The sequence below is a fragment of the Fundulus heteroclitus genome, unplaced genomic scaffold (assembly GCF_011125445.2).
Source record: "Fundulus heteroclitus isolate FHET01 unplaced genomic scaffold, MU-UCD_Fhet_4.1 scaffold_300, whole genome shotgun sequence".
Lineage (NCBI taxonomy): Eukaryota > Metazoa > Chordata > Actinopteri > Cyprinodontiformes > Fundulidae > Fundulus > Fundulus heteroclitus.
Window position 1 is genome coordinate 98,263 of NW_023396710.1, and position 27,605 is coordinate 125,867.

General features: G+C 40.1%; 1 protein-coding gene across 4 annotated transcripts in view; it reads left to right on the forward strand.

Annotated features, from left to right (window-relative positions):
• npas1 (neuronal PAS domain protein 1) overlaps positions 1-27,605 on the forward strand; it is a 67,990-nt gene that overhangs the window by 21,710 nt on the left and 18,675 nt on the right. For all 4 annotated transcript variants that reach the window (XM_036130205.1, XM_036130204.1, XM_036130206.1 and 1 more), the window contains exons 4-5: positions 16,980-17,047; positions 20,717-20,806. In XM_036130205.1, coding sequence (XP_035986098.1) covers positions 16,980-17,047; positions 20,717-20,806 — 158 coding nt within the window. The remainder of the gene's footprint in view (positions 1-16,979; positions 17,048-20,716; positions 20,807-27,605) is intronic.

The following is a 27,605-nucleotide window of genomic DNA, read 5'->3' on the forward strand; positions in this document are numbered from 1 at the left end:
TTTTCAATAAACACATCTTTCTGCTGCCGTTTTATGGCAATTGCTTGATTTGGTGCAAGGCTAACGCGTCTTTCCACTCATGAGAGACACAGTTGATATAAATAAAAAGTAGAATGCAGTTTTGCAAGCAGTGCAGACAAAATATAAGCTCCGATTTTTAACAATCGGCCGAGCAAAAGACAGCACGATGTCTTGCTTGGGGTGCTGGAGACATAAAATCACAGACGGTACACCGAGAGGCATCAGGAGTCAAGATTTTTCAGGGACCCCTGAAACTAATCATTTAAAAATGGCTTGAATAACTCTCCAAGATGATACCTGGAATCAGATACCTGGGATTTTGCCATAATGAATTAGTGAAAATCCCTACAATGATGAATATCCTGGACTTCAAGATGGGTAACATGCGGACATTTTGAACCTTGGTTGGATTCTTCTACCGTCTAACCCCCCAAAAATTTAACAATTTGTGAGCATTTTTTTTTTTTTCTCCAGGATTTTCACGAGCTGATTAAATTAATTTATCGGCAAGCAGTTGTTAATTATGCCTGTGTAATTTTGAAAGTTTGCACAATCTCTTTTGGAAAATTACAAACCAGAGATAATTGTGATGACAAAGGATGCAAACCCTTCTGAATCTGCTTTGGCTTGAGTCTCTCTCTCAGTCAAAAACATTCATCTGTGCTCCCACCCACTGGGACAGTGCCCAAGTTTGGAGCTGGTCATGTATTCCGTTTTCTAATTTTATTTGCCTTAGATTTGTAAGAGCACACAAATTCATATTCTTTTACATGCTTATACCCCATGTGCGTGTAATCCTGCATACTTTCAAGTGTATCAATTCGATTTATGGGTTGTGTGTTTAAAAGAGGAAAAGAAAGGGGAAGCAGATGACATACAAAAAGGGAGGACACGATTGGTGCAAATTGTAATTACAGAAATTAACTACATAACGAGGACAGTGTAATTACACAGCCCATTTAATTGCTACCATTACTGAGGGGGAAACGCTGTAGCTACAGTACAATTAGAAATGGGTGTTTGTGTGTGTTTGAGTGTGCGTGCACGCCTGATCCAAATTAATTGCCGTATTTGAACAAACGCTATCCATGTTAGTTGAACAATTTTTTGGGAACACAAGTAAGACGTCGTAGAAGAATATGCGTGGCAATTTTTGGAGTTAAGGAGGTAAAAACATCAACAACCAGTGCTGTAGTGATGCATTTCTTGACATTATATGCAGTCATAGTCAATAAATTAGTACATGGATTCCAATAAGGCTCATTTGTACCGTTTGAAAATAACAACCTTTAAGCAAGTCCTTAACATGCTTTTCCTTAAGCCTACATTTTTGAATAAAAAAATCTATTTTTTTCATCAGTTTGATGCTATGTTCTATGCTAAATGTCATGTTTTCATTATATGTAAGCAAAAAAATATTTGTTATTAACAGAAAAAGGGGCTTTAAAACATCAGTCTGTGAATAACTACTCGATAAAATGTCTTTACCTTAGTTAATTGGGTTACTGAATCAAATGGACTTTTTCATAACATTTTAATTTATTAAATGCAGAATGCACTGGAGTTGGGATTCCTTTCTCACTCTGCTGACATCCGGCCAAGCCTGATACAATTTTCACACTTCCAGAGAAAGGCTATTTGTCTCTGCACCACCTTTAGAATAACTACTAAATAACTGCATCAAAAAACTAACAAAAAAAAACAATAGAAGTGTTTTTTCCCTTGCTCCATTGTTCTACAAAGTATTAAGGAGTGGGTGTGTTGGGAATTTTCACACAATCAAAATGTCCAAAAACAGCAAAACTAAAGCGTGCCTCTCCCTTGCTAATGGAAAGTTAGCACAGCCCATTCGCCTGCATAGTGTAATTTTCTACAAAGTGCTCTAGACTAGTGTCAGAATTTATCAGGTCCTACTTTGGGCTGTACTCTACAAACCAACTACATCCAGTTTATGGACAGTAGAGCAGAGAGGGGCTGCTTCTACAGACCCTTCCTTCATGGCTGTTTTAAAATCTGTTATATTTCTTGTTTTTTTTATCTCCTTTCTCTACCGTGCTTTGGCTGAGCTTGTTTTTTGTTTACGTTGTCATATAAATACGCTGGATTTAGACTCATCAAAGCAACCTACTGTTGCTTTGATGTGCTTCTTTAAACTATATAAATTTACATCAACAGTTTCAGATTTTTTTTAAATCAATCTCAAGGATAAAGTGTTTCAGTTCTGTTAAACAATCTCAATCAGAACCCTTACAGAAAAAAATGCAGTAATGATTACGAATCATGATATGTTATTTGCGTTATGTCCAAATACTGGAAGCTTGGTGCCTCACAGGTTGTTTGGTTTTGATGATTAGCAATAATTTATGTTCATGTTAAAGGATATTGTAGTGCTGTAAAGGCTATTCTTGTTAGTTTTCTCTGCGTTTTAAGTATGTTGTTAGTTTGCTGGGAGAAGGAGGGGTTGGCGTAGAATGCTTAGAAATAATATTTCCACACATTTATTTATTTATTTTATATAAATGAAATCAGTTGATTGTACTGACCACCAGACACACTTCCTGAAAAGCTTAAAGGAAATAGTATTTAGGTCCTAATCAGATTTGTATCCGAGTCCAAAAAGTGATGTTATGGTAGAAAAACAAAACAAAAAACAATCAGAAATATATTTTCCATCTAGATGTTCCATGTGAACATGTAGCTCATGTCTGAAACATGTTTGGGCTGTGAAACCTGTTTTTTTAACGGTGACTGCGGGAAGTGTAGTCTTCTTACAAACAGAAAGTTGATGGTCTCATTCCAGCATCCTCCTCTGCCAAATGTTGGTATGCCCCTGGGCAAGGCAATTAGCCCCAAGTTGCCTACTGGTCTGCAGATTTGTATGCAGCTATTGTGCATAAAATGGAAAGGCAATGAAAGCCAATTGTAAAAACATGCGTGAGCATGTCAGTATTTACTTTGTTGAAGATCAACTCTAAATCCAGCCGCAACCCCTTGGGGAAAAAACATTTTTGGTTGTTTGTGGAATTTCAGCATAATCACAAAGTAATTTCAACAAGTGGCGACAATAACCTTTTCTTTTGCAAGAAGGTCTAACAATTTATTTTAGCACGTTCAAACTCCAGCTTTTGTGTATTTGTATTTTAGAGGAAAATATTAAGGTTGTTTTTTTACACAAAGGTCACTGTTGCATAAAGTCTTACATATTTTCCATGTAAAATAACCTGTAGATGGCCAAGATGGCAATTTAGATATTTAATGAGAAGATAGTAACTATCTTTTTGGATCATCGCACTGTATACCAAAGGTTTTCCACTTAGCGGGCTCAATGTGAGGTCTAATCTATCAAGAGTATTTGAACTACTGTCGCAGGTGAATCCATAGGGATTTATTTATGTCTAGTCCTCAATGCTGTTCATCTTAATCTGAAATGTTTGCATTATTTCCATGTGCAGCACACTGTAGCTGTAGCCTTGGAGCCCAGCAGCACGTCTTTCTTTCTAAAATACTGTTGTAAAGGAAGAAATGTGAGAGGAAGTTCTCAAACGAATTTGAACCACAGTTGGCGAGTAAATACTGTATATTGCATCTACCACATGAGAGTGATTGGTTGCTTCTGCAAACAGGAAATGGAGAGACGATTAGCACCAGTGTTTTCTCTAACATCCTGTCCACTGTGATATCTAAATTATGTTTTTTTTCCCCCTCTCTCTTTTAAATCTTTAAGGAGTATTTCGAGCAGGCTACCCTGCCTCCATGAGGTCAGCACTAAAAATGGAAAGTTAATTTGGACATCAGTTCCAACAAGTCTACCCAGGATGCATTGGCAGGGTTTTAAGTGTGATGCATGACTTTAATTCCGTTAGTGGAATGTGGTCGGAGATGTGGCTGAAAGGGAAGGGAGGCCGGAGAGGAGGGGAAGGGACAAATGCAGAGGGAATAAAGACAGAAGGAGGGGAAGGAGGCTGGAAGGGGGGTATTGTGAGAATGGAAGAGGAGGAGGAGGAGGATGAGGGGGGTTGCATTCCTCCACATTCCCTTTCGGATGGATTCTGGATGGACGAGGGCCAGCGGAGAGGGAAGGAAAGGTGGAAGGCTGGAGGAGAGAAGAGGGATGGAGTGGGGAGGAGGGGAGGAGCCAGAGTGGCTTTTGTCTGCTTCCCACGTTTCAAAGCCAGTCTTGAAAAATGAATAGACAGAGGAAAATCAATTGCATGACCTTCACATAGAGGAGAGACAGAGGGAGAGATTGAGAGAGCGATGGAGGGAGAAAGATGGAGGAGAGGCAGAGTACGGAAGGAGTAAACAAAAAGAAAGGCTAAAGGCAGGAAAAGTAAAATGACCCTTGATGTACATTGCTGTTTTGTGTGTGCTTGTGACTCTGTGCGCATGCCCGTGCGTGCATTCAAGGACTTGTTGAAATCATTTATATTTCAATAACACTTTATTGAATACATTTGGCTTTGGGGGACACTTTCCCTCTATTTCCTGTTTTTTTTTTTTTAAATAAATGTCCCATTCTAACGTAAGTCAGATTTATTTCAAACAAAACCTTTCCTAAGGTTGTGGAGTTACTGCAAGCGCAGAAGAGCATCAGCATCAATAACCCATTAGTGGTTCTTACTGAGATCTGAGATTAAAAATTGTGTTTGGGTTTTCATTTTAGGTCACATTCATTTCCCCTTTGACTTTATGCGTAGAAAAAGGCTTCTCTGACACAACCTGGCCAGAAACAACAACACGATTTGTTAGAGATTTATTCAAATAATCTCTTCAAATGCAGAAGTTTACATGCACTAAGATTACTATGTTATTAGAGAATTTGGATGATATCGTCATTACTTGGTAAGAATCTAAGTTAATATGACACGCATATGGTGGTGTATCTAAAGGGAAACATCTTACACACTTCTTCCCTCGATGAAATCATGGAAAAAAAATCTAAATAAATCAGCCTAAATATCTAAAAGAGAATCATTTACCTCAGAGATTAATGTGCTTCACACCCAGAACAAAAGCAAAATACCCTGTAAAGATGTTGGCTGAAGCTGGTAGTTGAGTTTAATCATCCAGAGTGAGAGGAAGAATCCATTACTCCAAAAGCATCATAAAACCTAAGATTATAGTTTGCAAATGCGCACTGGGACGAAAAAACCAAATTTCTGTAGGCATGTCCTGTGGCCTGATGAAACTAAACCTGAAATGTTTGGCCATGATGACCATTGTGACATTTGGAGGAAAAATGTGGAAACTTGCAAGCCTGAGAACAGCATCCCATTAACAAAATATGGGGCTGGCGCACCATGTTGCGCCTCAGGAGGGGCTGGTGCACTTCATAAAACAGATGACATGTGGAGAAAAGAGCATTATGTGGAAATGTAGAAGGAACAGCTCATGATATCAGGCAGGAAGCTAAAATGTGAGTCTTCAAGATGAACAATGACCCTAAACGTAAACGGCTTAGGGACAACAAAGTCAAAGTTTTGGAATGCCCATCTTAAGGCTTTGATCTCAGTCTTATTGAAAATATGAGAAAAATTTGACAAAGGCAGGGTACCAACAAATCTTAGTTACAGCCTTTTTCTGTCAGGAGGAATGGGGCCAGACTACCAGTAAACTACTGTGAGACGTTTAAGGAAAGGTACCCCACACATCTGACCCAAATCATAAAGTTTAAAGGCAACGTTGCCTAATGTGAAGGACGTGGGTGTGAGCTTCTCATATTGAAGAAATTACAGGAAAACGTCCTCGGTCTCATTATGTTGCATTTAGCAAATAGAAGTGATTATTTTAATCGTAACTGCCCCAAAACAGGAAAGATTTATTCAGTCTAAAATCCAAAACCCTTCACCATCACCACATACTCGCCTAGGGGGAGGATTGCCTGAAAGTCATTGACTAAAATGCAATATGCTGTGCCTGCTTGGATAGAAAACTTTTACCAACTTACATTATAAACTGTAAGTTATTTGCATTGTATTATTACAAGGATTAAACTGGACTTGGCCACGGTCGACTTGTTAAACATGACTTGGAAGCTTTTCATTACTGCTTGTAGTTCTAATTGAAAATAATCTATCTATACAATGAGACTACATATTTATATATTTCTGTATGTAAATCACATTTCTTTAAATTGCCTTGAAATTACAGTTGCTGGAGTTTTGCCAATATAAACTTATTGACTTGAAACCGAGCTGAATCTAATGTCAGAGAACAGGAACGAAGATTTGCGCATTATAAATGAATACAAGACATAAGGCGGTTCAAGTTGTCCAGTAATTTTAATTACTTGAAAAACATTTTAGTAGTTATGTCCTGATGTGAATATGAGTGTGCATAATTGCATAATTTGAAGGCATTTAGTGAGTGTTTGGTGTGTGTGTGTGTGTATATGATGAAATAATTTGATGTTAGTTTGAAATCTTCAATTAAAAGCACTAATTCTTCAGAGAAATCAAACCTGTGCTCCAGGCTATGTATTTCCATCTGCTGTGACATGTCTCATTAAGATGCTTCTCAGGAACATTAAAAGAGAATTAATTCTACTTTTAGGAAGCATCTTTCCCTTTTACTTTACCGACGTACCTTTTTTTTAAAGGAGCTGATTGATTATAGGTGACTACATATATAAATTTGTGATCGTTTGACTTCAAACCCGAAGCAGTGAGTTTGATTGAAAGAAAGAAGGAGAAAAAACACCAACTGAATCAAGAATCGGAGACAAATCAAAGTAAAAGTAAACATCTCCTTTTCAGTCCATCAAATTTTATTTCTATAGCGCTTTACGACAACCACAGACAGTGCTGTACCAAATTAAAAACAAATAAAAATAGTAATAAAAATAGATGACTAAATAAATCAGCTGTACATATAACTATAATTCAGTTCACATTTTAAAAGGAGTCACAACTCTCATGTATCAAAGGCAAAACTGAACAAATAGGTCTTTAGTCTGGCCTTGAACAGGTTGTGATTTGACACCAGAGGTTCAAGACAACAGTTTTGAAATTCGGTTCTTCTTCATTTAAGCAATTTAAGCAGTCAAGAATGCACCAGTCCACAGAATGCGGTGAGAAAAGCTGACAAAATATTAAACTGTAGTTATTGGGCATCACTTCTGGCCAACTAAAAACAGACTTGTGGTGGTTGTTAAATAATTTGCTTGCTAAATACGTGATTTAGCAATAAATATTCTTTTGTAAGGCTGTTGACTCAAATTACCAACGAATGACAACAGAAATGACAGATGCCACGCAAATCGCCTCAAATCGGTTCTAAATCATTTTTGAATTGCATCAGACGTAAATACATATATCCATGTTACAGTGGTGAGGAACGGATATTGTATCCGTGGATGGACAGCTTGGTGAAAACCGCCCCGCCCTCTGGAAAAAAAAAAAAACTCCAGAGTAATGCACAGGTTTCTACAGCTTGCACATCTTAAATGAAGCAGAAAAAGGAAACAACAGCGCTGCAGCTGGAGAATACCCCCCCCCCTCCCTCCCTCCCTTTACGAGGTACAGAACAGTGACAACTCACTGGCAGCAACAGGGCCGGCTGAAGTGCTTTACTGTCTCCGCCAGTGAGGTCAAACACACCTCTCCGCTCCCAACTCTGATGACATTGACTTTCATGCTGCCTCCTCTCGCACCCCTCTTCGTCTGCGCCTCCTTCCCTTCGTCTCCCCCGGCCTCTTCAAGATGTTCCTGTGTCTGCCTCCCCTCTAATTCACAGTGTTTAAAGCAGCCGGGGCTTTTAAGGGAAGTTAATTGCACTCAAATTATGTTCGACCGCAAACGGAGCGAGGGAGTGATTGAGAAGGGACCGAGAGATAGAGGGGAAGGAGGGAGGGAATGGATGCCGGAGTGAGAAGATAATTGTGCCAGAGAAAGACGCCACGATTAGGGTCACTTTCTCTCACTCACCCTGACAGGCGAGCCTGAAACGCCGCATTTGGGTTGTGGTAAACAGCGGGCGATCAGAACCACAGAACTTGGGGGAGACGAAGACCAATAAGGAGATGGAGCGAAACCGAAGGAGCAGATGAGTGTTTGCTGTATTACTGGTTCCAGCGGTAACTTGCTCACCTGGTTAAAAAAAAAAAAAAAACACTTACACTACACTAGAGGAAGAAAAGGTGTGTACATGTGGTCAAGTGTGTGTTCATGAGCACGTGCCGCCAATCCTTGTGGACTTAACTGGGACTAAATTATGTATTAGACAGCGATCTAATGAAAATCCTTCAAATTTTTCATTCACTCATTCAGATCTTTTCTTCTCGCGGTGCGCTGGGGAGACCCCGAGAATTGACCTGCGAATCAGACTATAATTAACGTGTCCAGTCGCACCCCGACCCTTTCTGTCTCCTATTCCCACAATGAAATTAAACCTCAGAGCCAAGTCCTGGGGAGCTAATGAAGGGGGAGTGTGACAGGAGGATCAAAGATCTCTGCTGCACTCGCAGCTCTGCGTCCAGGTCTGCACACTAAAGTGTTCGCTGTACACGCATGTACGCAGAAGTAAAAAAAGTGTAAAAGGGAAACCACCTTAAGAGGAGATTTGTTATGATTCAAGTTCTCATTTAAGTCCTGATTTCTTAAATTAATGGTAACATTGTGTCCATTCTCACGATTGTTTGAACAGGTTTGAGCAAAAGCGTTTCGTAAGGCATCGGTTTTTGCGTTTTCCCTGCTGGAACCTTTTCAGGAGCTCAGGTTGTTATCTGCGGTAGTTCCCCCCCCCCCCCTGTGTTTCTCTTACCGTATCCAGGACCAAATCAGACACAGGCAGGTAGAAATGTAGCCCAAAAGCAGTCCTGCTAGAGAGGTAGGACTCTTTGGTGGATCTTCAGCTTCGTAGAGGAAAAATGTCATTTGGTTAAAAATCCCCAGCATAGTGTTTGAGTCATCTCCTCCTCTGTAGTTCGTCTTTTCTGCTAGCTTTAAACTGCACAACTGGATTTTAGGACTTTTATTTACAAACACAACATTTAATCCCAGCCATCATAGCTGAATATCACTGTGTTTTGCAAAGTTGGCACTCAAGCATATTGATAAAATCCACCAACCTTCATGGCAAAATTAATTAAAGGAAGCACTGACTTCCACTTTGAGAAACACTCTTATCAAAAGTTTTTTTTTCCAGATATTTCCACTTGCAAGGTTAAAATATTTTTCAATGTTCATGTTCTTAAATACAGATCAAAGCAATCAAAGCTGTCCATATTTTTTTATCAGTTCTTCTTCACCTTTATTTACACAGGAAAATTTAAATTTCAAGAGAAACCTGTTTTAACCATCCATCCATCCATCCATCCATCCATCCATCCACTGTTTCTGAGTCCAACTCTGTTTTTCTAGTACTTGCCATGTTAAACGGCAGCAATTTGCAGAGGCATCTATATACTGTGATTCAGCCGGTCAATTGAGTTGCTGAAATAAATAGACCCGAACATCTTACCCAGCTATCTGAAAACTTGTTGACATCCAGTTTGGGCAGTTTTAATGTTAATGACTGTTTTGAGTTTGAGCAAATTTTGATTCGAGGCAATGGTGGAAAATCCTAATGCATCACATTGTAAACCCTACACCGTACCTGTACTTTAATAAGAGCACCTCTTTAAATAAATTATTGAGTTCAGAGCCGTATTACTATCGCATGTTTGTCACGTTTATCATCAATAACTGTGCAATACTTTATTTTCATTTTTTGCCTTTCTGATAAGTTCTATTTTTGTTGTTTTAGAACGTATCTTTAGATAAGCTTGTTTTCTTTTAATGATTCAGTGTGTAACTCTGTCCATGTGTTTTTGCCACTGTCATGCCCGAGTTCCCCCAATGTGGAACTATAAAGGTATTTCTAATCTTACCTTATCTTATAGCCAATAATTGTTTTTTAAAAACACTTCATAAATGGGTGACTTTGGAAGCATGATTACATCTGATAAAGACCTAGATATGCAATTAGAGACAAATTCACTAAGATATCGCCACAAAGGCATAGAAACCAAAATTTAACCCAGTAACACTTAATTCTTTCTAAGGATTTCGTTAATGTAGGATACATTTTTGCACAAAATCCAGTTGCTGCTTTTGTTATTCAGAATAACACCACATTGTGCAAAAATTATTAGCAGAACTCAAATAAATTTACTCTGCAAATATTGAGGTGCAAAGCTGGAAATTGCTTGGATCCTCAGGACTTAATCTGCATGGTTTCCTCTGCACTTAGTTAGAGCAATCTTCTTTGTGAACTGACTGCAGCCAATAGTGGCTGATTGAAAAAAAATTGTGTTGTTTCAGCTTTACAAACGTGGTTATGGAGAAAAGTTACAAACGGCAAACTTTCCCTTTGTTAGTTTCTGTCGCTTTGCTGTTGTCTGCATGCAAGATTTGGTTTGCAGCTTTAGGATGCTGAAGACAGACAGAGCACAACTAAGTATACGCTTTCACTTTTGCTTAATGCTTAAGGTATGGATCTTTTGTCCAATCCAATGCAACTTTATTTATGAAGCGTTTAAAACAAACAGATGTCGTGGTGCTGTACAGATAATAGCTAAATATCGACAACACCTAAAGAACCAATAACATTTTAAATCAATAAAATACATGTGAATAAAAACATAAAACCGCATAGGATCAACATAAAACTATCATTGGTCATTTTAAAGTTAAACTTATGCATTTAATAAAGGGTCCAGAAAGATAGAAGGCATCTAACCATGCATGTGTGTTTATGTAGAACTTGACTTGCTTGCTGAATGAGAATAGAAAAACTTTTTTTCCATCCATAAAGACACCACCAACACTGCTGGCTACTAGTTAGGACACTCAGTTTGATTTCCTCAGGACAAAATATTAGCTAATTTCACTTCGATGTCTTCATGAAAAGAAAAATCCCACCACTCAGTAACACGTCCTTTGGAATGGGTTCATCTAGAACTGATCAGGCAGAGCTGTTCATGGGTTATTTTCAAGATGTTGGTTGCACCCAAAGACAAAGAAACATTAGACATCACATAAAAAAACCAAAACAACAAAAAAAAAGGTTAAAGACTTAGATTACATGTTTACTTGTCTTAATTTATTATAGTTTTTCTCTGTTTTAATTTGTGTTGTTTTGATATTTGAGTTTAAGGTCAAACATTTACATTTTAGCTCTATGATGAAATCAAGTGAAAACAACCCTGCGTATCTTCGGTCCTGACTAAATGCAGAGAGATTACGTATATACAGAGGGAAAACATAATGAAAAATAGAATTATTGAGGGTAAGCTGTTGCCGATCACTTACCCTTTTGCTGTTTTCTGCTTTTTTTTTACATTTGTATCTGTCTTTTTTTTTTGGGGATAAAAAGGAGATTTATGTCGTGAGACATGTGTATTGGCCATGTGTCCGTTCGTACCTGCCGAAGGTGGAGGTAGTTTGCAAAAGATCAAGGAGTGAAAGGCAGCAGGTCCAAGATGGCATCGGCTCCAGGCTCCTGAGGGGCTGCGCAGATCAAGTGAGTTGCATCATGAGATACGTGTTCAACCTGAATGTGAAGCTGAGCAAAGTACCTCACCTGTGGAAGACCTCGTGTGTTGTAGCAGCGCCTAAGACCACGGATGCCTAAGACCTGAGCAGCCACAGGCCAGAAGCACTGACCTCGCATCTTATTAAGACCCTTAAGATGTTGTTCCTCAACCATTCTGGCCCCCTGGTGAGGTCTTCATTGGAGCCGCTGCAGTTCGTCTACCATCGGGGTAAATGATGACATCATCTACTTCCTGTCCCTAACTCTGACCCACCAAGAGAAGCCTGAAAGCACTGTGATGATCATGCTATTTGATTTTAAATGCTATTTGATTTTAAAAGCACTATTAAAATAGTACTTTTAATACCATCCATCCACTTCTGAGGGAAAAGCTGCAGCTCTCAGGAGTTGAACACCACCTGTTTCAGTGGAGAACAGACTTCCCCCATTACAGGTGACGCTGCCTCAGAGTACAGACAGTGGACACATGACTTTATGGACCGGTCCCAGCAGAACCATATCTTGATCAAAGGGGGGGGGGGGGGGGGGGTGGAACAAGGAGCTGGTGTTGGACCACAGACCCACCACAATGACACAGTGAACATTTAGGGTACTGACGTTGAGAATGGGGACTCTTCTAAGTACCTGGGTGTTCACCTTAACAATAACTGGACTGCAGTCACAACACTGATGCTCTTGTCTTGCAGACTCTATACCCAGTGCAGGTTTTGGGGGACAGAAGGACTAAAATAACATCACTGTTGGAAAATGTCCCACCCCATGCATGAAACAGGGACAGACTGCTACCCTCTAGGTGCAGAAAAGCGCACCATGGAGCACTATTGCGGATTATTTCCTCCCAGCAGCTGTTAGACATTAGAGCTGTCACTGCTTCCAACAAGCTTAATAAGTTGTTGACATCCATGCTAATTGCACTGGGTTTTTTTTTTCTTCCATTTTTTTGTAGATGGTCTGTTGCTGTTTTTAATGCACAATTAAACATGCACAGTTAGCGCACTTTCAGGTCATCCTGCTAAGTCGCACATTTCATTTAACCTGAGTTTGGCATTCTTCATAACTGTACGGTTTTCTTGTTTTCCCCTTTGTTTTATTTTACCCTTGCTGCCGAGTCTCCTGAATTTCCTCACTGTGGGACAACAAATGATTATTCTGTTCTATTCTATTCTAACGAAGGAGACTGTGTTTGCAAGGTGTTTATTGATGTGGGTAATTTTGCCTCTTTGTCGTTTAGTACTTCTGCTGTTTGAGTTGTTTTGTACCTGACTCTTGGAGGTACTGCATCCTTTGTATGCAGTACCTCCAGGACCTTTGTACTGCATACAAAGGACCTGTATGCAGTATGATGTTACTTACTGACTATGCATGATTTCCACACGATATACACACAATGTGTGTATATCTTGATAACCTTTAATTTCCTATGTTTTCTATAATCTACTAAGTGTAAGGTGCAAGGAAATTTGGGTTATATGTCTTTAATTAATGCTATTTGCCATCAGGAGGGTCCTTTGTGTACCTAGATAGACAGTCATTTTAGGAAAACATCGTATATTAATCCCTGAAATTTGATTTAATCAAGGGTCATAATCTGTCACATATTATAACAGTGGACTGGACCTGTAGATATCGGCGGCATAATCATTAAAAATAAGGTTGAATAAAAAATATTCAGATAATAATTAACATTTACATTGAGTTATCTGTGAGATTTGAGCATTCTTATGGCTATGCCACCAGATAATTATTCATACACTTAACTATCCTTATAAAAATAAATCAAAAATCCAATAATTAACTACACAGGTACAAAATAGTTTGTTTATGACTATGACTCTTTGGATGAAATGCAAACCCATGAGAAAAAATGGGGGTATAAACTGACTTAGAGCCCCAAAATTAAATTATATAGTCATACAATGCATGTAATGCTTGATTAAAATGACCAAAAAATTCTAATACACAACTCTTTGTTGCTGTATTCTCTTATGTCTCTTAGTTTAAACTTTAAAAAAGATCAACCAAATTATTGTTTAAATGATTAGAAAACATAGATGTCTTAAAGCTATAGCAGAGGTTTTTTTTTTTTATATAATGTTTGTTAGAATCCTACAAGAGAATCCTACAAATCCCCTGTGCACAGACGTATAGGTTCACAGCACCACTACAGAAGGATCTTTGTTCTCGCGGTGAGATACCAACACTGCTGCGAGACAACACATGTGTGCAAGAACACACACACACACACACACACACACACACACACACACACACACACACACACACACACACACACACACCAGGTCCAGTGTTTTGGTTTCCTGGCCAGCCCTTTTGTGCCATGGCAGCCTGTAATAAATGGTCCTCTGTGTATTTGTCTGCAAGTGTGTGTGTGTGTGTGTGTGTGTGTGTGTGTGTTTGTGTTTGTGCGTGTGTGGATGGGTGTGACTCATCTGTCAGCCCTGCCGGCCTCTTGTCACATCCAGCGTTTCCTTCTCCCCGCTGACGCTACTCAGCACAACTGATCACCCACCATCACCTTCACCCCTCCAGGGATCCGTGGTCTCAAAGTCAACACACTCACACATTCCAAGTATATTATACACTCTAACTTAGATCAATGAGTGTGTGTGCGTGTGTGTGTGTGTTTGTGTGATGCATTGTTTGAATCTATTCTTGTATAGTCATGATGGGGGTCGCTTCCTCCAGACTTCTCAGCGCTGCAGCTCCCGGCGCTGCCCCAGAGGGGAGCCTGACAGGCAGGGAGGAAAGCTCGATGGACTCCCCCATCCGCCCCCCCCCCCCCCCTCTCTGTCCAGGCAGCGACTGGCTAGGCTGAAGGGTCCCAGCACCCAGACCCCCTTTCACAGGCCTGAATGGACTTGCCTTATTTATATTCACACTCTGTCACACAGAGGGGACCCCAATCTCACAATGCCACAGTGGCTTTGTCCAGCAACTCTGTGTGTGTGTGTGAGAGAGTTTGTGTGTGTGTGTATGTGTGTTGGGGTGGGGGGGTCGCTATTTGAGTTGTTTAATCGCAGATCATGTTGTGTGTAATTCCGAAATGTGCGTGTGTGTGTGTATGTGTGTGTTTGTGTGGCATGTCTGTGTGTGTTAATGTGTTCTGAGTCTCCCTCTGTGTTCACTTGTAACCCAGAGCAGTGCTTTCATTTTCCTGTCATAACGCTTATTGATTTCCCTCAGCTTTGCAGCAACACACACCCACACAGGTATCTGATGATCCTTAAAGCCATGCATACACGCACAGACTCACATCCACCCAATCATGCACACACACACACACACACACACACACACACACGCACACAGTTTGTCTCTCTGCTACATAGGGAATGTTGTGTTGTAAAGCATCTCTGTTGGAGTGAGATTAGTTTTCACATATGGTCCCCACCATGTGAAGACGCGAGTGTGTTTGTTTGCACCCTGGCAGGTGCTCGCGCGCGCACCCTTCCTGCCACACACTCTTTCTGACATAAAACAATAAAGATGGCTGATTGGTAAATTAATCTTCCACGTCACCACGGCCTGCCCCGCCGCCACGTTTGCTTTGGAGAAAGTGATCACTCTCGCCTTCTTTAGTGTTTTCTCATTTTCCCTCCCCTCTTACTGCTCTTCTCGCACCTATCCACCCCCCACCCCTCCGTCTAACCACCTCCAACTCTATTTGTATTGTAATTGCCTTGGTAAACAGCACCACTTTGGCACTGAAGCAGCTCTGATAGCTTGTGTTTGGGATGCATTAAGAGTTGTGATGCAGACACTATATATGTATAGGTGTGTGTGTGTGTGTGTGTGTCTGGCAGAGATTGAATGATGTGACTCGCATAGCACTCCTTCGCTACATTTCTTTCATGGTTGACTCCTCTCTAATCAGATGTAAATTATTTAAAAAACTGCAGGCTGTCTATGACAATCACCTGTAGGGGAAACGCTTTGCAAATCAAACGTTAGTATCTGTTGCTGGGCGATCAAATATGCAGCTATTTTCCTATGCGTTTGCGTGTGTTTTTCTTTTGTTTTCTTCTCCTGCTTTGCCCGACACGTCACGCAATATCAGCTCAGCTTTTGAAAAAAAAATTCACAAGGATTTCACGAGTGCGCTGACAGGAGAGGGGTGACCGACAGATTTCCGGGAAGCAAGGACAAACGCAACAAAGCAAATATTACCAACTCTGAATTGAGAGTTATACATAAAATATTCAGTTAGGTCGAGACATGAAAGTCCAGTTCTGGTTTGTTTGGTTTCGCTGATATTTTAATAGAATACGTGAAGCATGAAAGTTGTCTCTGCTGGTTTGAACTTTGTTTTATTCAAAGCTTCACACACATTTTAGATGAAATTTGGGATCTAAATGGGCGAGGGACCCCTGGCACAAGACACGAGACAAAAAAAAGTTGTTACATTTTTTTTTTTTTATTAGAAGATTAGAAGATCATTTGAAGAAATAACTGTGTAACATTATGAAATAGGTGTGGAAATGGTGAAACTTTATATACTTATTAATAGGGACCCTTATCACTATGCTTTCTGTAATAAAACAAAAAGTTGCAAGCCAATGTTTTTCATCTTCAGCATAACATTTAAAGTTGTTTAATAGTGGTCCAAACATGAAGAAATTTTATTTTTTAACCCTAATATGCACTTAATTTATGCTACACATACACCCACCAGCCAATGGATTGGGTACAGCTGTTCAATTGCTTGCTAACATAATCATTCACATGCAACTTAATGCACTTAAGCATCTTCAGTGCAAGTCATCGTCAGATGACTTGCACAGAAGTTCAAAGTAAGCATCAAAACAGGGAAGAAAGTGGATCTAAGTCTCTTTGGTTTTCTAATTTATAGCAGAATGAACGTTAAAGTGAGTATAAAGCTCTTCTTATATCCAAGTCCAAACTTAGAGGTAAATATTTCCCAGCATTAAACTCTTTGAAGCCTTTGGACCTCTTATAGGCATGCAGTTTATTTTGTGTTCCCAGGATCAAAACCGGAAAGGGTGAAACGACCAGATAGCTTGGAGGCTTCCAGACTTTGGGACAAACAGCCACTCCAAACATCTCTGTTTATTTTTCTATAAAATGTATCGGATAATTCGTCTTAAGGACATTACGAACAGTAACCAAATGATGCGATGCATTTCATCACTCATTTATTGTCATAAATGAGGTACCTCATTCAGTCCAGCTGATTTTATCTTGCACCGTAGGTAAAACAAAGCTGAATACAGCTTATAGTGTCTCAGAACGTAACTTGTCTTCCACCATCTCCTTATTTCTTTTCATGTTACAATGTGTGCATAGAAAGATTATTAATCACAATAACTAAACATGTCTTCTTTACAGTCAAAATTAACTCATTTACGTGGAGACTGATACGCTTTTGTCTTTTTCTTTTGCAGTGAGACGATCATCTCATTCTCTGGCCACTGATATGTTTGAGCAGCACCTTGGGGCTCACCTCCTGCAGGTAACAACCAAAGCTGAGTCAAACCGTGTCGCTTTTTCCTGTGACCATCATAAAGTCAGGACACATGAATTTTATAAAAAAAAAAACAGAAACTCTTGCTATGCCCACATAATTGGAAGATATTTAACTTACAGTACCTAAGCTGCGTAACTTCCCATGCCTACAATACCCTACTAAATGTATGAACTTTTTGGTGTATAGACGAGCATAAATTTATTGTATTTAATAGCGATTTTTTTTTTTGTGATACAAAATTGTGAAGTGGAAGGGAAGTTATGCATCGTTTACGGTTTCCATGCAATTTTTATTTAGCCCCATTACTATCATATCCCTGTATAAAACTCAGTTCAATCCATTGCCTTTAGAAGTTACCTCGTTAATAAAAGATTTGGACGTGGCTTTGATTTCATTTCAGTAAGCATAACGCTCTGAACGAGTGAACAACGCGTCCCATGAAGATCAAGGAACGCAGCAGAGAGGTTATGGAGAGTTTTAAAGCGGGGCTAGGTTATAATACCACATCTCAAGCTTTGAACATCTCAGAGACAGCTGTTGGATCCATCATCTGAAAACTGAAAATACTGTGTGGCACAAAAGCATCCAGATAAAATACCAGTCTGAGCAAAGAGAGTATTCATCAGCAAAGCAGCTACTTTATTCTGATTGAGCTTGAGCTGTTCTGGTAACGCTGAAGGAGCTGCAGAGATCTACAACTCAGGTGGTGGCTGCATCATGCTGCTAAGGAGGCTTTTCTTCACCAGGGACAGGGAAGATGATCAGAGTTGATAGAAGATGCATGGAACTAAATGCAAGACAATACTCAAAGAATAACTGTCCACTAAAAGGTCATGTGTCATGCGTTCACCTAGCATAAAGTCAACGACCCAAAACATACAATCAGAATCTGCAATATAAGAGTTTAGATCAAGGGGGACACATCATAACCTGGGGAGCCAGATTGATCATGTGGAGCACTCTCCATTCTACACATTATCAGAAGTTCAACCTGATTGGGCGAAGCGACACTTTGTGCCCGCCTACCAAAGGTTGGCTTTAGAAACCACAACAAGTTACGCTGGTCAAGGCGAACTTATTTGGATAGTGACACTCATGGTAATTGTGGATTCTGACAAAACAGATGTGATAGCAGCAGCCACATGTGCTGCCATGTTTATTTTTGGTTAGGCTGTGGTTTCGGCAGCTCTTGCTTGCGTCACAGCTGTATGTCCCGCCTTAAACCATAATACTGCAACGTGATTGGGCAAGCCGTTTGGGTTGGTCACAAACGGTTGAGGCGAGCGTGGGACAAGATGGATTGTTGTGTGTTTGTGTGTGGACGCACAAATACCGTGAGAATTCAGCTAGCAGTCAAGTCTAGACATATCATGCAAAGTGAACCTTTTTAGCCTTTAACTACATTTAGTTGTTTATTTGGAGTCTCTAGGAGTCTCTAGAAAATTCAAATGTGCTCTATCAAAGAGCTGCATAGATATCTTTATATTCTTATTTTCATATTTTTTCAAGCTGTTCAGTTTTTCTGTTTTCTATTAAATTTTTGGAACTATTGCGTTACAGTATTTGCTGCAGAACTGCTAAACAAAGCCATGGACTTCCGGCTTACCAGTCTTGCAAATTCTGCATTTTCTTATTTCGCGGAGCTGAAGGATGCTGAAGCTACAAGTGGATAAATAATTGCTTGTTCATGTTATGAAAAAAGTCAAACAGAGTGGAGTGGAACGCCCTGCATCCTGGAACAGAGCAGGATGAGACATGCTCCCTTTAGATTTAAAGAAACCGCACCAAAATTAGTTGCTCTTAGACGCTCGTCAAACCATGGGTTAAAAGGGGTAATGTGGGAGCAAATTAATGATGCATTGAGACCAAAGCATTGCAGTTCCACTTTATATAGACCACAACTGAATGATTTCAACATGAAAAGGAAAACCATGAAAAGCATGATATGCCCCCTTTGAGACATATTCATTATGTTTAAATGGCACAGTCATAGGTCAGACTGAAATTCAGCAGAGAATCCGTGGCACAATTTGAAATGCAATGTTCATGGATGATCTCCATCTAATCAGAAATTGCTTGTAAGACTTTGCAGAGATGAATAAGGAAACATTTCAGTCTTAAGATGTGCAGCTGATGGAGAGAAACTGCAAAAAAAATATTTGCTGGTGTAACTGTAGAGAAAGGTGGTTCTTTTTAGCACAGGGGAGCAAAATGAAGATGCATGCCACACTTTTCAGATTTTTTTCCTGTAAAAAAAAACAACAACAATTGTTTCCCTCCACGAATATAAATCACTTTGTGTTGGTTCATCACCTAAAACACCACAAACATACGCGCAGGTTTGTGGTTGTAATGTGACAAAAGGTGAAAAATTTGCACACCGCTGTTGAAGCACGGTTTATTTAGATGGCAGATTTCAGTCCGCTCCTCAATTTAATATTTCCAGGCAGACTCCCAAGTGAATTTGTATACACAGACGCAAACATCTGATAAAGCTCAGGCGCTCGGACAGTGTTGTTGTCTGCCTCTCTTTTGGATCGACTGATGAATGGAGCCTGAGGGGCATTCTGGGGCAGGGGGAGTTGCAGGAGTGATGAAATGCAGAATGTACAAAGACTCAGAGGAAGTGCAAAGAAGGTCGTCCCGCAGCTTTTGCTTTGGACTTGGAAGGGGGGGAATAAGTAGGAACAGATAAAGAGCTGAAATTGGGAATTTAGAAGTGAGGAGGCCGTGTTAAAACAAAGAAATATCACATGTGTCTCCCCTCCTCTGGCATTTTAAAGAGGGAGAGGAGGCTCAGGGAATGGCGCTGATAGAAATCAAATTAACGCTCCAGAAAAACTGTATGATTTTTTTTTTCCTCTTTCCTCCTCCCAGCCGTCCTCCCTCCCATAATAGCTTGATAATTGCACTTTAGTTCTCCGACATTCAGGCGGCTGGTTTCTCCTCTCTGCGACACATGACGCCCCACACCCCGGCCAGTCATTTGCATACTGGATGTGTCAGTTGTGCATAAATTACCGCTGCCACTTTAAGCGCCTGGGCCAGCAAAACAAGCAATCTTTTTTCTTTTTTTTTTTTTCACCTCCAAGTGGCCCAGGTCTGTTGTACGCGTCTGTGAGGCTGCGTCGGCTCACTCCTGGATGCCTGTTATGACGATTAATATTATTCTCTGAAGCAGTAACCTCTAATGGGCTGGCTGTATACCTTTCACTTCTCATTAGAGTCACGGCAGCCTGTAATGACTCTGGTTCTGTCTGCGTCTGCTTTGGGTTTAGTTGTGTGTGTTTGTGGCTGGAGATCAAGGATGGAGCTTTGTCTCTGACGTTATTACACCTGATTGAAACAGCCCTGGTCTATAAGCTCAGTTTCTCTGTGCTAAATTTATGTATGCGTGTGTGTTTGATAATGCAGGTCTTGCTCACAGCTGCTGTGTGTAGCTGCAAAGAGGCGTGTGCGTTAGTGTGTGTGTGTGCAGTTGTGAATTGAGAGAAGAGGCCGAAGGGTGACATGTTGTTTGTTCTCTAGCTCATTGCAATTTGTTCGATACATGCTAATTGCTCTAATTTGTCTCTCTTGTTTCTGTTTACCTTTTTGTGTATGTTTGTGTGGATGTGTGTGTGCGTGTGTGTGTGTGTGTGTGTGTGTTTGCAGTCTCTGGATGGCTTTGTGTTTGTGGTCAGTCAGGAGGGACGCTTCCTCTACATCTCAGAGACAGTTTCCATCTATCTGGGGCTCTCACAGGTAAGGGTACCTCATCTTCCTGTTTCTGTCAGATATACATGCTTATAAAAAAAAACTTATGTAGAGATGTACCTATCAAAGTCTGTGGTTGATCTCTGATCTCCATTTTTTGTTAATCTCTCACCTGCCAATAGTAATTTTAGCCGATTTAGACTATTCTTCAAGAACTACACTGTACGACAACAGAGGAACAGCTTTTAAAGTATTAATTTCAAGCCTTCCTGTCATGAATGTTCATTAATAATTTAATTTTTGGGGTAGAGACGCCGTCACACTGTGTAAGAGAGGAGTGGCTGTGAAATAGGTGTTACTAGTTTAAAAGACAAAATCATTAATTTGTTGAAATTTTAAACCGTCTTCAGCGTTTTAGAGTGTATTCACACCTGCTATGTTTGGTCCGCTTTAAACGGACCAGGATTCGTTTCCGCCCTCCATTTGAATCTTTTGTGCAGGTTGGAATTCACTGAAGCGTACCCTGGTCCAAACCAAACAACAGGACTGAGACCCACTTTTTCAGGTGGTTTTGGTCCGGTGCTAAGCGGACCCTAGTGCAGTTCGCTTCCAGTGTGAATACGAAACGGCCTCGATCCGACCCAACTACAGCAAACGTACGTCTATTTGGACGTAGCATAGTACCTGTTACTTAGCGACTCCTTCGGCTTGCAGGACGCATTTTCTGACACCGTTCCAAAATTAGTGTGGGTTCTTACTGTCCTTATTGGAGCTTTAGCTTGACGCTCATCATGATCCCTTGGCTTGACTCCACAAAAAATAATACTTTGAAAATAAATCCACAAGTCCACTTCTTGCTTTCAACTGTTTACTAAAAAACGTAACGCAACATTACAAAAAACATAAAATATATCCACAAAATTAAGTATTTCAAGATCCAACGGAACCTGGGAAGGGCGAGGTCAAAAAACTATTAAGCTCCAATCTCCGTCTCATTCCCCAACAGCCCCGCTACACTGGCTAGCAGGAAATCCCCCTTCTCCACCAGGTTTTTAAACTTCACAATAAAAGTCCTATTCACCCAATATCAATATACTGTAAGTATGTAAATATCAATTTTCAATCCTTTTAAATCCCTTTGAATCTTTAAACAAAAAAAATATATTCCAACTAACACACAGGATTATTATAACAGTTTTCCTCCACTTCCTGGTCTGTGCTTCGTCCCGCCCTAGTCACTTCGGTCCAATGGGAGCAACAATCGAAACACACTTGGCATTGTTACGAGTTATAGTTCACTTGCAAAAAGTACTATATGAAAGCAAACTGCACCAAATGAAAAAAAAAAGTCTGCTTTTGGTCCAGTCCAAACAAGTGGACCAAAGGATTTTGCTGGTGTATATTTACGCCTATATTAGCGATTTGTGCCGCTAGTAGTATTGAAAACCTCAATCTGCGTGTGTGTTGCCAAGAGAATGTTGACCAGACCTGATTTCATGGGCCTAATGTTTTAGTTCTGCATGTAAATTCAAATTTACTGCTTTAATTTTGAAGGTAACACTTCTTGTTTCCTAATTTCAGCAGCTACATCAGTATCTTACAACTGCCCAGGTGAACAGAGGGAGACATGACCTGCCTACGAATGTCAGTTAGCCCTAAAACAAAGAGTATCAAAAGGAGCTTTTAAAACACAGACTTAAGTATTTATTTACCGAAGTAAAAGCGGTGCGATTAATTTAAAGACATATTCAGGCCTGTTTTTAGGCTTAGATATTCAGTTTAAGTGATTAGACTAAACATAATACAGTAATACAGTAATACCTTGCTCATTTGAGAGTTTTTTTTGTTGATGATATAAAAAGTCTGTTGTCTGTATGGCGGATTACATTTTATAATTTAGTTGACATCTATGGCAGCAACAAGACAATAAAAAAATAAACAGTTTTTATTAAGTATATTCTTGGAAAAACAGTGGTTTGGCCCCTGTCAACAGTCACATTTGCTTAAGTGGCCCCTTTTAGTAGGATAATTGCACATCCGTAACGTAGATCCCTCCTGTAACACAGAGATTTCCAAAAGCCGGTTAATGTTTCATAATCCAAACATGCTGCATAAATGACAGAGGTTGAACGCTCGGGGCGATGAAACAGCAACTTTTCTTCAATACGTTGAACCTTCCTGCTAAAAGTCTCTCTCGTCTGCTGTCTTGCACTCTAAATGTCATGATTTGGGTTTTGTGTTTGGACTCTTCGCTCATTCCACTCTCTGTTCGGTCACCTCCCAGCCGCCACTCAACACCATTATCAGATCCACCTGATGCCACTAATTACTCTCAAGTCATTCCACCTGATCCTCTGCCTACATATACCTGCCTCGCTCATCCACTCCCTGCCAGAACAGCTCATCTTGTTATGCACTGCTGGTTCTCTGCTTTTTCTTTTTTCTTTTTTGGCTGCATCTGTTCAGTCTGGTTCTGTTTGCATCTGTTCAGTCTGGTTTTGTTTGCCTGCCTCATCTACCACAACTCAACCTCTTCAATAAACCTTTCAAACGTAACTCTGTGTCCGGTTTGAATATCGGGTCCGTATTTGTAATCATTACACAGGATCAAACTACAAGCATGTCACAGAAAATACAGTTTTATCTTCTTTTTTTTCCTCTTGCATTTTTATGATTCCTCTGACAACACCTAACTTATACTGAAAGTAGCAAACTTTCAGTCAACTGGTGATATTGAATTACCGCATTAAACAGTGTTGTATTTTCTGTGACCTGGTTTAGGTTAAAATTGGCCAATCAAATTGTCCAATTCTGGTTACTTGCTGATTTGTCTCCACATCTGTATTATATATTTAAGTGGATTTACACACATTTGCCTATTTTCTACCTCTGCTTTCATACTGCGTCCCAGGGGTGTATGTGTGTGTTTGTGTGACTATCTTTGTCTACACTCCTTGCACTCATTCCCCGAGTGGCTCTCGTTCTTTAACTCCCTCCCAACTGCTCCAGGTGTTCACCTTTGTTGATTGCCTGTGGCCTCTTGTACTGTGAATGTTAAGTCCTGCCATTTTGCCCAGATGCATAAATAATAACAGTAATTACTGGCCCAGCAATCAAAGTGTCGCCCCAGCGCGCTGGGCCTGTCTAGGGGAACAAATCGATAGGCATCTTAAAAGCCACATTGATTGTAGGGAGGGGGGAAAAACACCAAGGGGGATGGGAAGATAGATAGAGACAGCAAGCGGTAGAAAGAGAGGGGTAGGAAAAGAGAGGAGGTGTGATAAGAGGAAGATGAAGAGGGATGGGTACAGCACGAGAGAGGAGGAGGAAAAAAAAAGTACAATTACAGGAGTAATTGAGTGTATTTCTACGCGAAAACCTGCAGTGATTTAGTGCTATTGATGGCAATAAAAAGAATAATGTTGTCCTGTAGACCCTAAATATGTCCTATTACAGAGTTTAAAATTCACATGGCAACTGTACAATGAAAAGCTATTGATCAGTGTTAATCATTCTTTTGTCTGTTGTGACTCTGAAGTAAAGCCTTTATAACCTCCAGGAGATTCAGGCGAAACTCACAGCCTGCATAAAAATGCTTGAACTAAGGCGGACAGCTAAAATGTTTTCCGGCATCGGGGATAACTTTGTACCGCAACATTGCAGTTTTACAATACAGTCCCCTCTATACTTATTGGCATCCTGAACCAAGCCATTTCTTGCATGGATGCTATGCTAGCTGCACCTCTGTTTTAACATATTCTATACATTATAATTTACAAGTCAAATTTGTGTTTTAGACAATCTGTAATTGGTGCATAATAAATTCAGTCCAGTCAGACCTGTTTTATATACAGAGGTTTTCACGTCTGTTTTAGTCTAAGGTTCTCCTGATGCTAAAAAAAGAAAAGAAATTCAAATTTAATTAATGTTTTCATAAATCTCAAACTGTGCTTTAAACTTCTGTGTTCAGTGTAGAGTAATCCATTTTTGGGCTGTGCACCATTATCCAAAATCATCTAATTGGGACACCATGGCTTAATATTGTGACAAAGATATAGATAACCGATCATTTTTTTCTTACTCTTCTCAGTTTTCCTTTGTAAAATATCCTAACCCCACTTTGTGAGCTTTAGCAGCCCAGCCACTGAAACATAAATCAAGGAGGAACCTTGAGCACAGTGACAGTCCTCCAACAGGTCAAATATATAACTAGCACGCAGCATTTCCACACATGCTAAAGATATAATAACCTGCCAAATATTTCATCTAAACAGTCCTTTGTGACCGCGACATTGCACACATTGATATTGCTATTGATATTATGATTAAATAGATTGTGTAGCTCTAATCCAGTTATGTTTTGACCAGTCTTAGTGTTGAAATGTTCTGTTGTTTCAAAAAACAATGCTTTGAGCTAGACGTCATTGAATGTGATTCTGATTTCCTAAAAACAGCAAATCAGCCCTTTGATTTATCACAGAATAAGAAACTTGACTTAGATACCAGTTGTAACGTCGATGGCACTTCCTGGCTGCAGTGTTTGGCCGTATATTTTTGACTAAATAAGTATGAAATACAATATAACAATAAAAAAAGTTATTTTGAGGCATGACTTTTAGCCGTATGGCCAATAGGCGTTGTTTCCATCAACGTTTTTTATGTGCATTTTGAAGTATTGCATTAGGAAAGGTTGATTCAAACGACAACATTTGAAATAACTTCCACAATTTAGTGAAAAAGGTTTTACTCTTGCTTCGGGTGGTTTTTGGCTTCTCCAAAGAACAGGTAATGCACTAAACAGGAGCTGGAAATGCATTTGCCGAATAAGTTCTGACGTTCTGACATTTACCTGACATGACTGATCAGCTGTTTACGCTGTCGCCGTCTTCCTGGATATTCCCATAACGCACATAGAATTGCATTTTTTTCTCTACGTCTCCAGACAGGATGTAACACCGTCGATACTAGTTGGCATGACAGACAACTTGCCCGATAGCAACACATTCCTGAGAACTCCTCTCCATCTTTCTCAGACGTGTAGTCCATGTTAGTTTGCATGTTGGTTTCCTGTTTATTTCAGCCATGCGTAACTTCAGTTTCTGACGAAATTACGCACTGAGTAGCTTGGTTAATTCGCTCCACGCCAGTGGATGCAATCACATCTGATTCCCGTTTTTTTTTTTTTTTTTTTTTTGCAACATTCACTCATCGAAAGATGTGCACATCTTCAAAAGGTCTTTTGCTTTTGTTTTAGATACACACATTTCACACTCTCTGATCCAGCATCAGTCTTCTACCAGAACAGTATGATGAAGAATCTTTCTTGTCACTGTGTGTTAGCATAATTACATTTTTGATCAGTAACTGGCTCAGCAGGCACACAGATTACGCATAACATGCACTCACAACAACAAGATGTTTGTCTTTCATGAAATGAGTTGATTGCACTGACCAACCACACTTCCCGAGAAGCCTAATATTCCCATGCTGTTTTAATTCGGTGTATTTGTTTGAACGGATAAACGTGGCAGGAAGTTTCACCCAGCAATGACCAGACTTGTGGAAATCCTCGGTTCTCTTGGTTGATTTCTTTAAACTTTCCCTTGATGTCACACAAGGAAGTAGCATCTTTGATGTGTGCCTTAAAATATGCCCAATTAATTCAAATACCGTGAATTAATCAGAGGCTTGCTAAGCCATAACATCATCATCTGAGCTTAAAGGCATACTCTTCTTAATGTAGGTAAACCTCTGAAATTGAGGAAAGCAATAAAAAAAATATTGCTCTTATTATTCTAGCAATTAATAAATAGAAATTAGTTTAGTAATCCTAATTGGCCTAAAGCAGCAGCATTTTATTCTGATTTCAAGTCAGATGGTGGGTAAAAAGATGTGTCCTTTAAAACAATGTGTGTAATTATCTGATTTCAGCGGTTGGACGAGAGTTGTTTGAACTTTTCTAACCTTTCCCTTTTCAAACAGATGTTAAAACACTCGTCTGCATGCTCACCTGTAAAACTGAGCAACGCTAGGCCAGAATCATGAAGCAGTGCCAGGATAGAAGAAAGGAAGAAAAAGACAGAACCAGACAGACAATTAACAGACAGAAAGAAAATAAAGCGGGGGAATAGGGGAGGGAAAGAGTGAGACAGAGAGTGTGTAAATAGAGCTTAAATGTGCAGTAGGAATGAAATTCGCCCTGGGATTGCCTAGGTAAACAAGGCAGCCGAGGCTTCTGTGGAGACGCTAATAAAACAGAGCTGTTCTTATCAGGTGAGCAGATGGCCTAACCCATCACATCTACTCAAACAGGGCCTAAGCCATCAGCATTCTAATGAAATTATTTATGATCGAAGATTACATTCGAAACCTTGAACACACAACGGCGCTACTACCTGCCTAAAAGGATGTGAGCGGTGGCGGAGATAGCGGAGGTTTATGATCGGAAAGAGACGACCGGGAAGAGGGTGTGTGGGAATATGCGAGAGTAAAGCGTATCGAGTGTTTACGGGCGCAAACAACAAGGAAGGCGAAGAAAAAAAAAATTACAAAAAAGAAAGAAAGGAAGAAAGAAAGAAAGAAAAAGAAAGGAGGGAGGGAGAGGACAAAACCACTTTGGTATGCTTTGTTGGCGAGGGGAGGCGGTCACCGGGGAGAGGGGAAGGACAGACAAACAAACGAGGCTCTGAGTGGAAAAGTATAACTGGTGGTTTGTTTTAGAGGGCATGTAGCCCCTGTGGAGAGACTCTCCTGCTTTGCGTCTCGCGTCCTACCCCCCATCCATCTGACCCCTCTGCCCCAGCTTACACCCCGGGCCGCTCCCCTGACAGTGGGGTTGCTTAGCCGA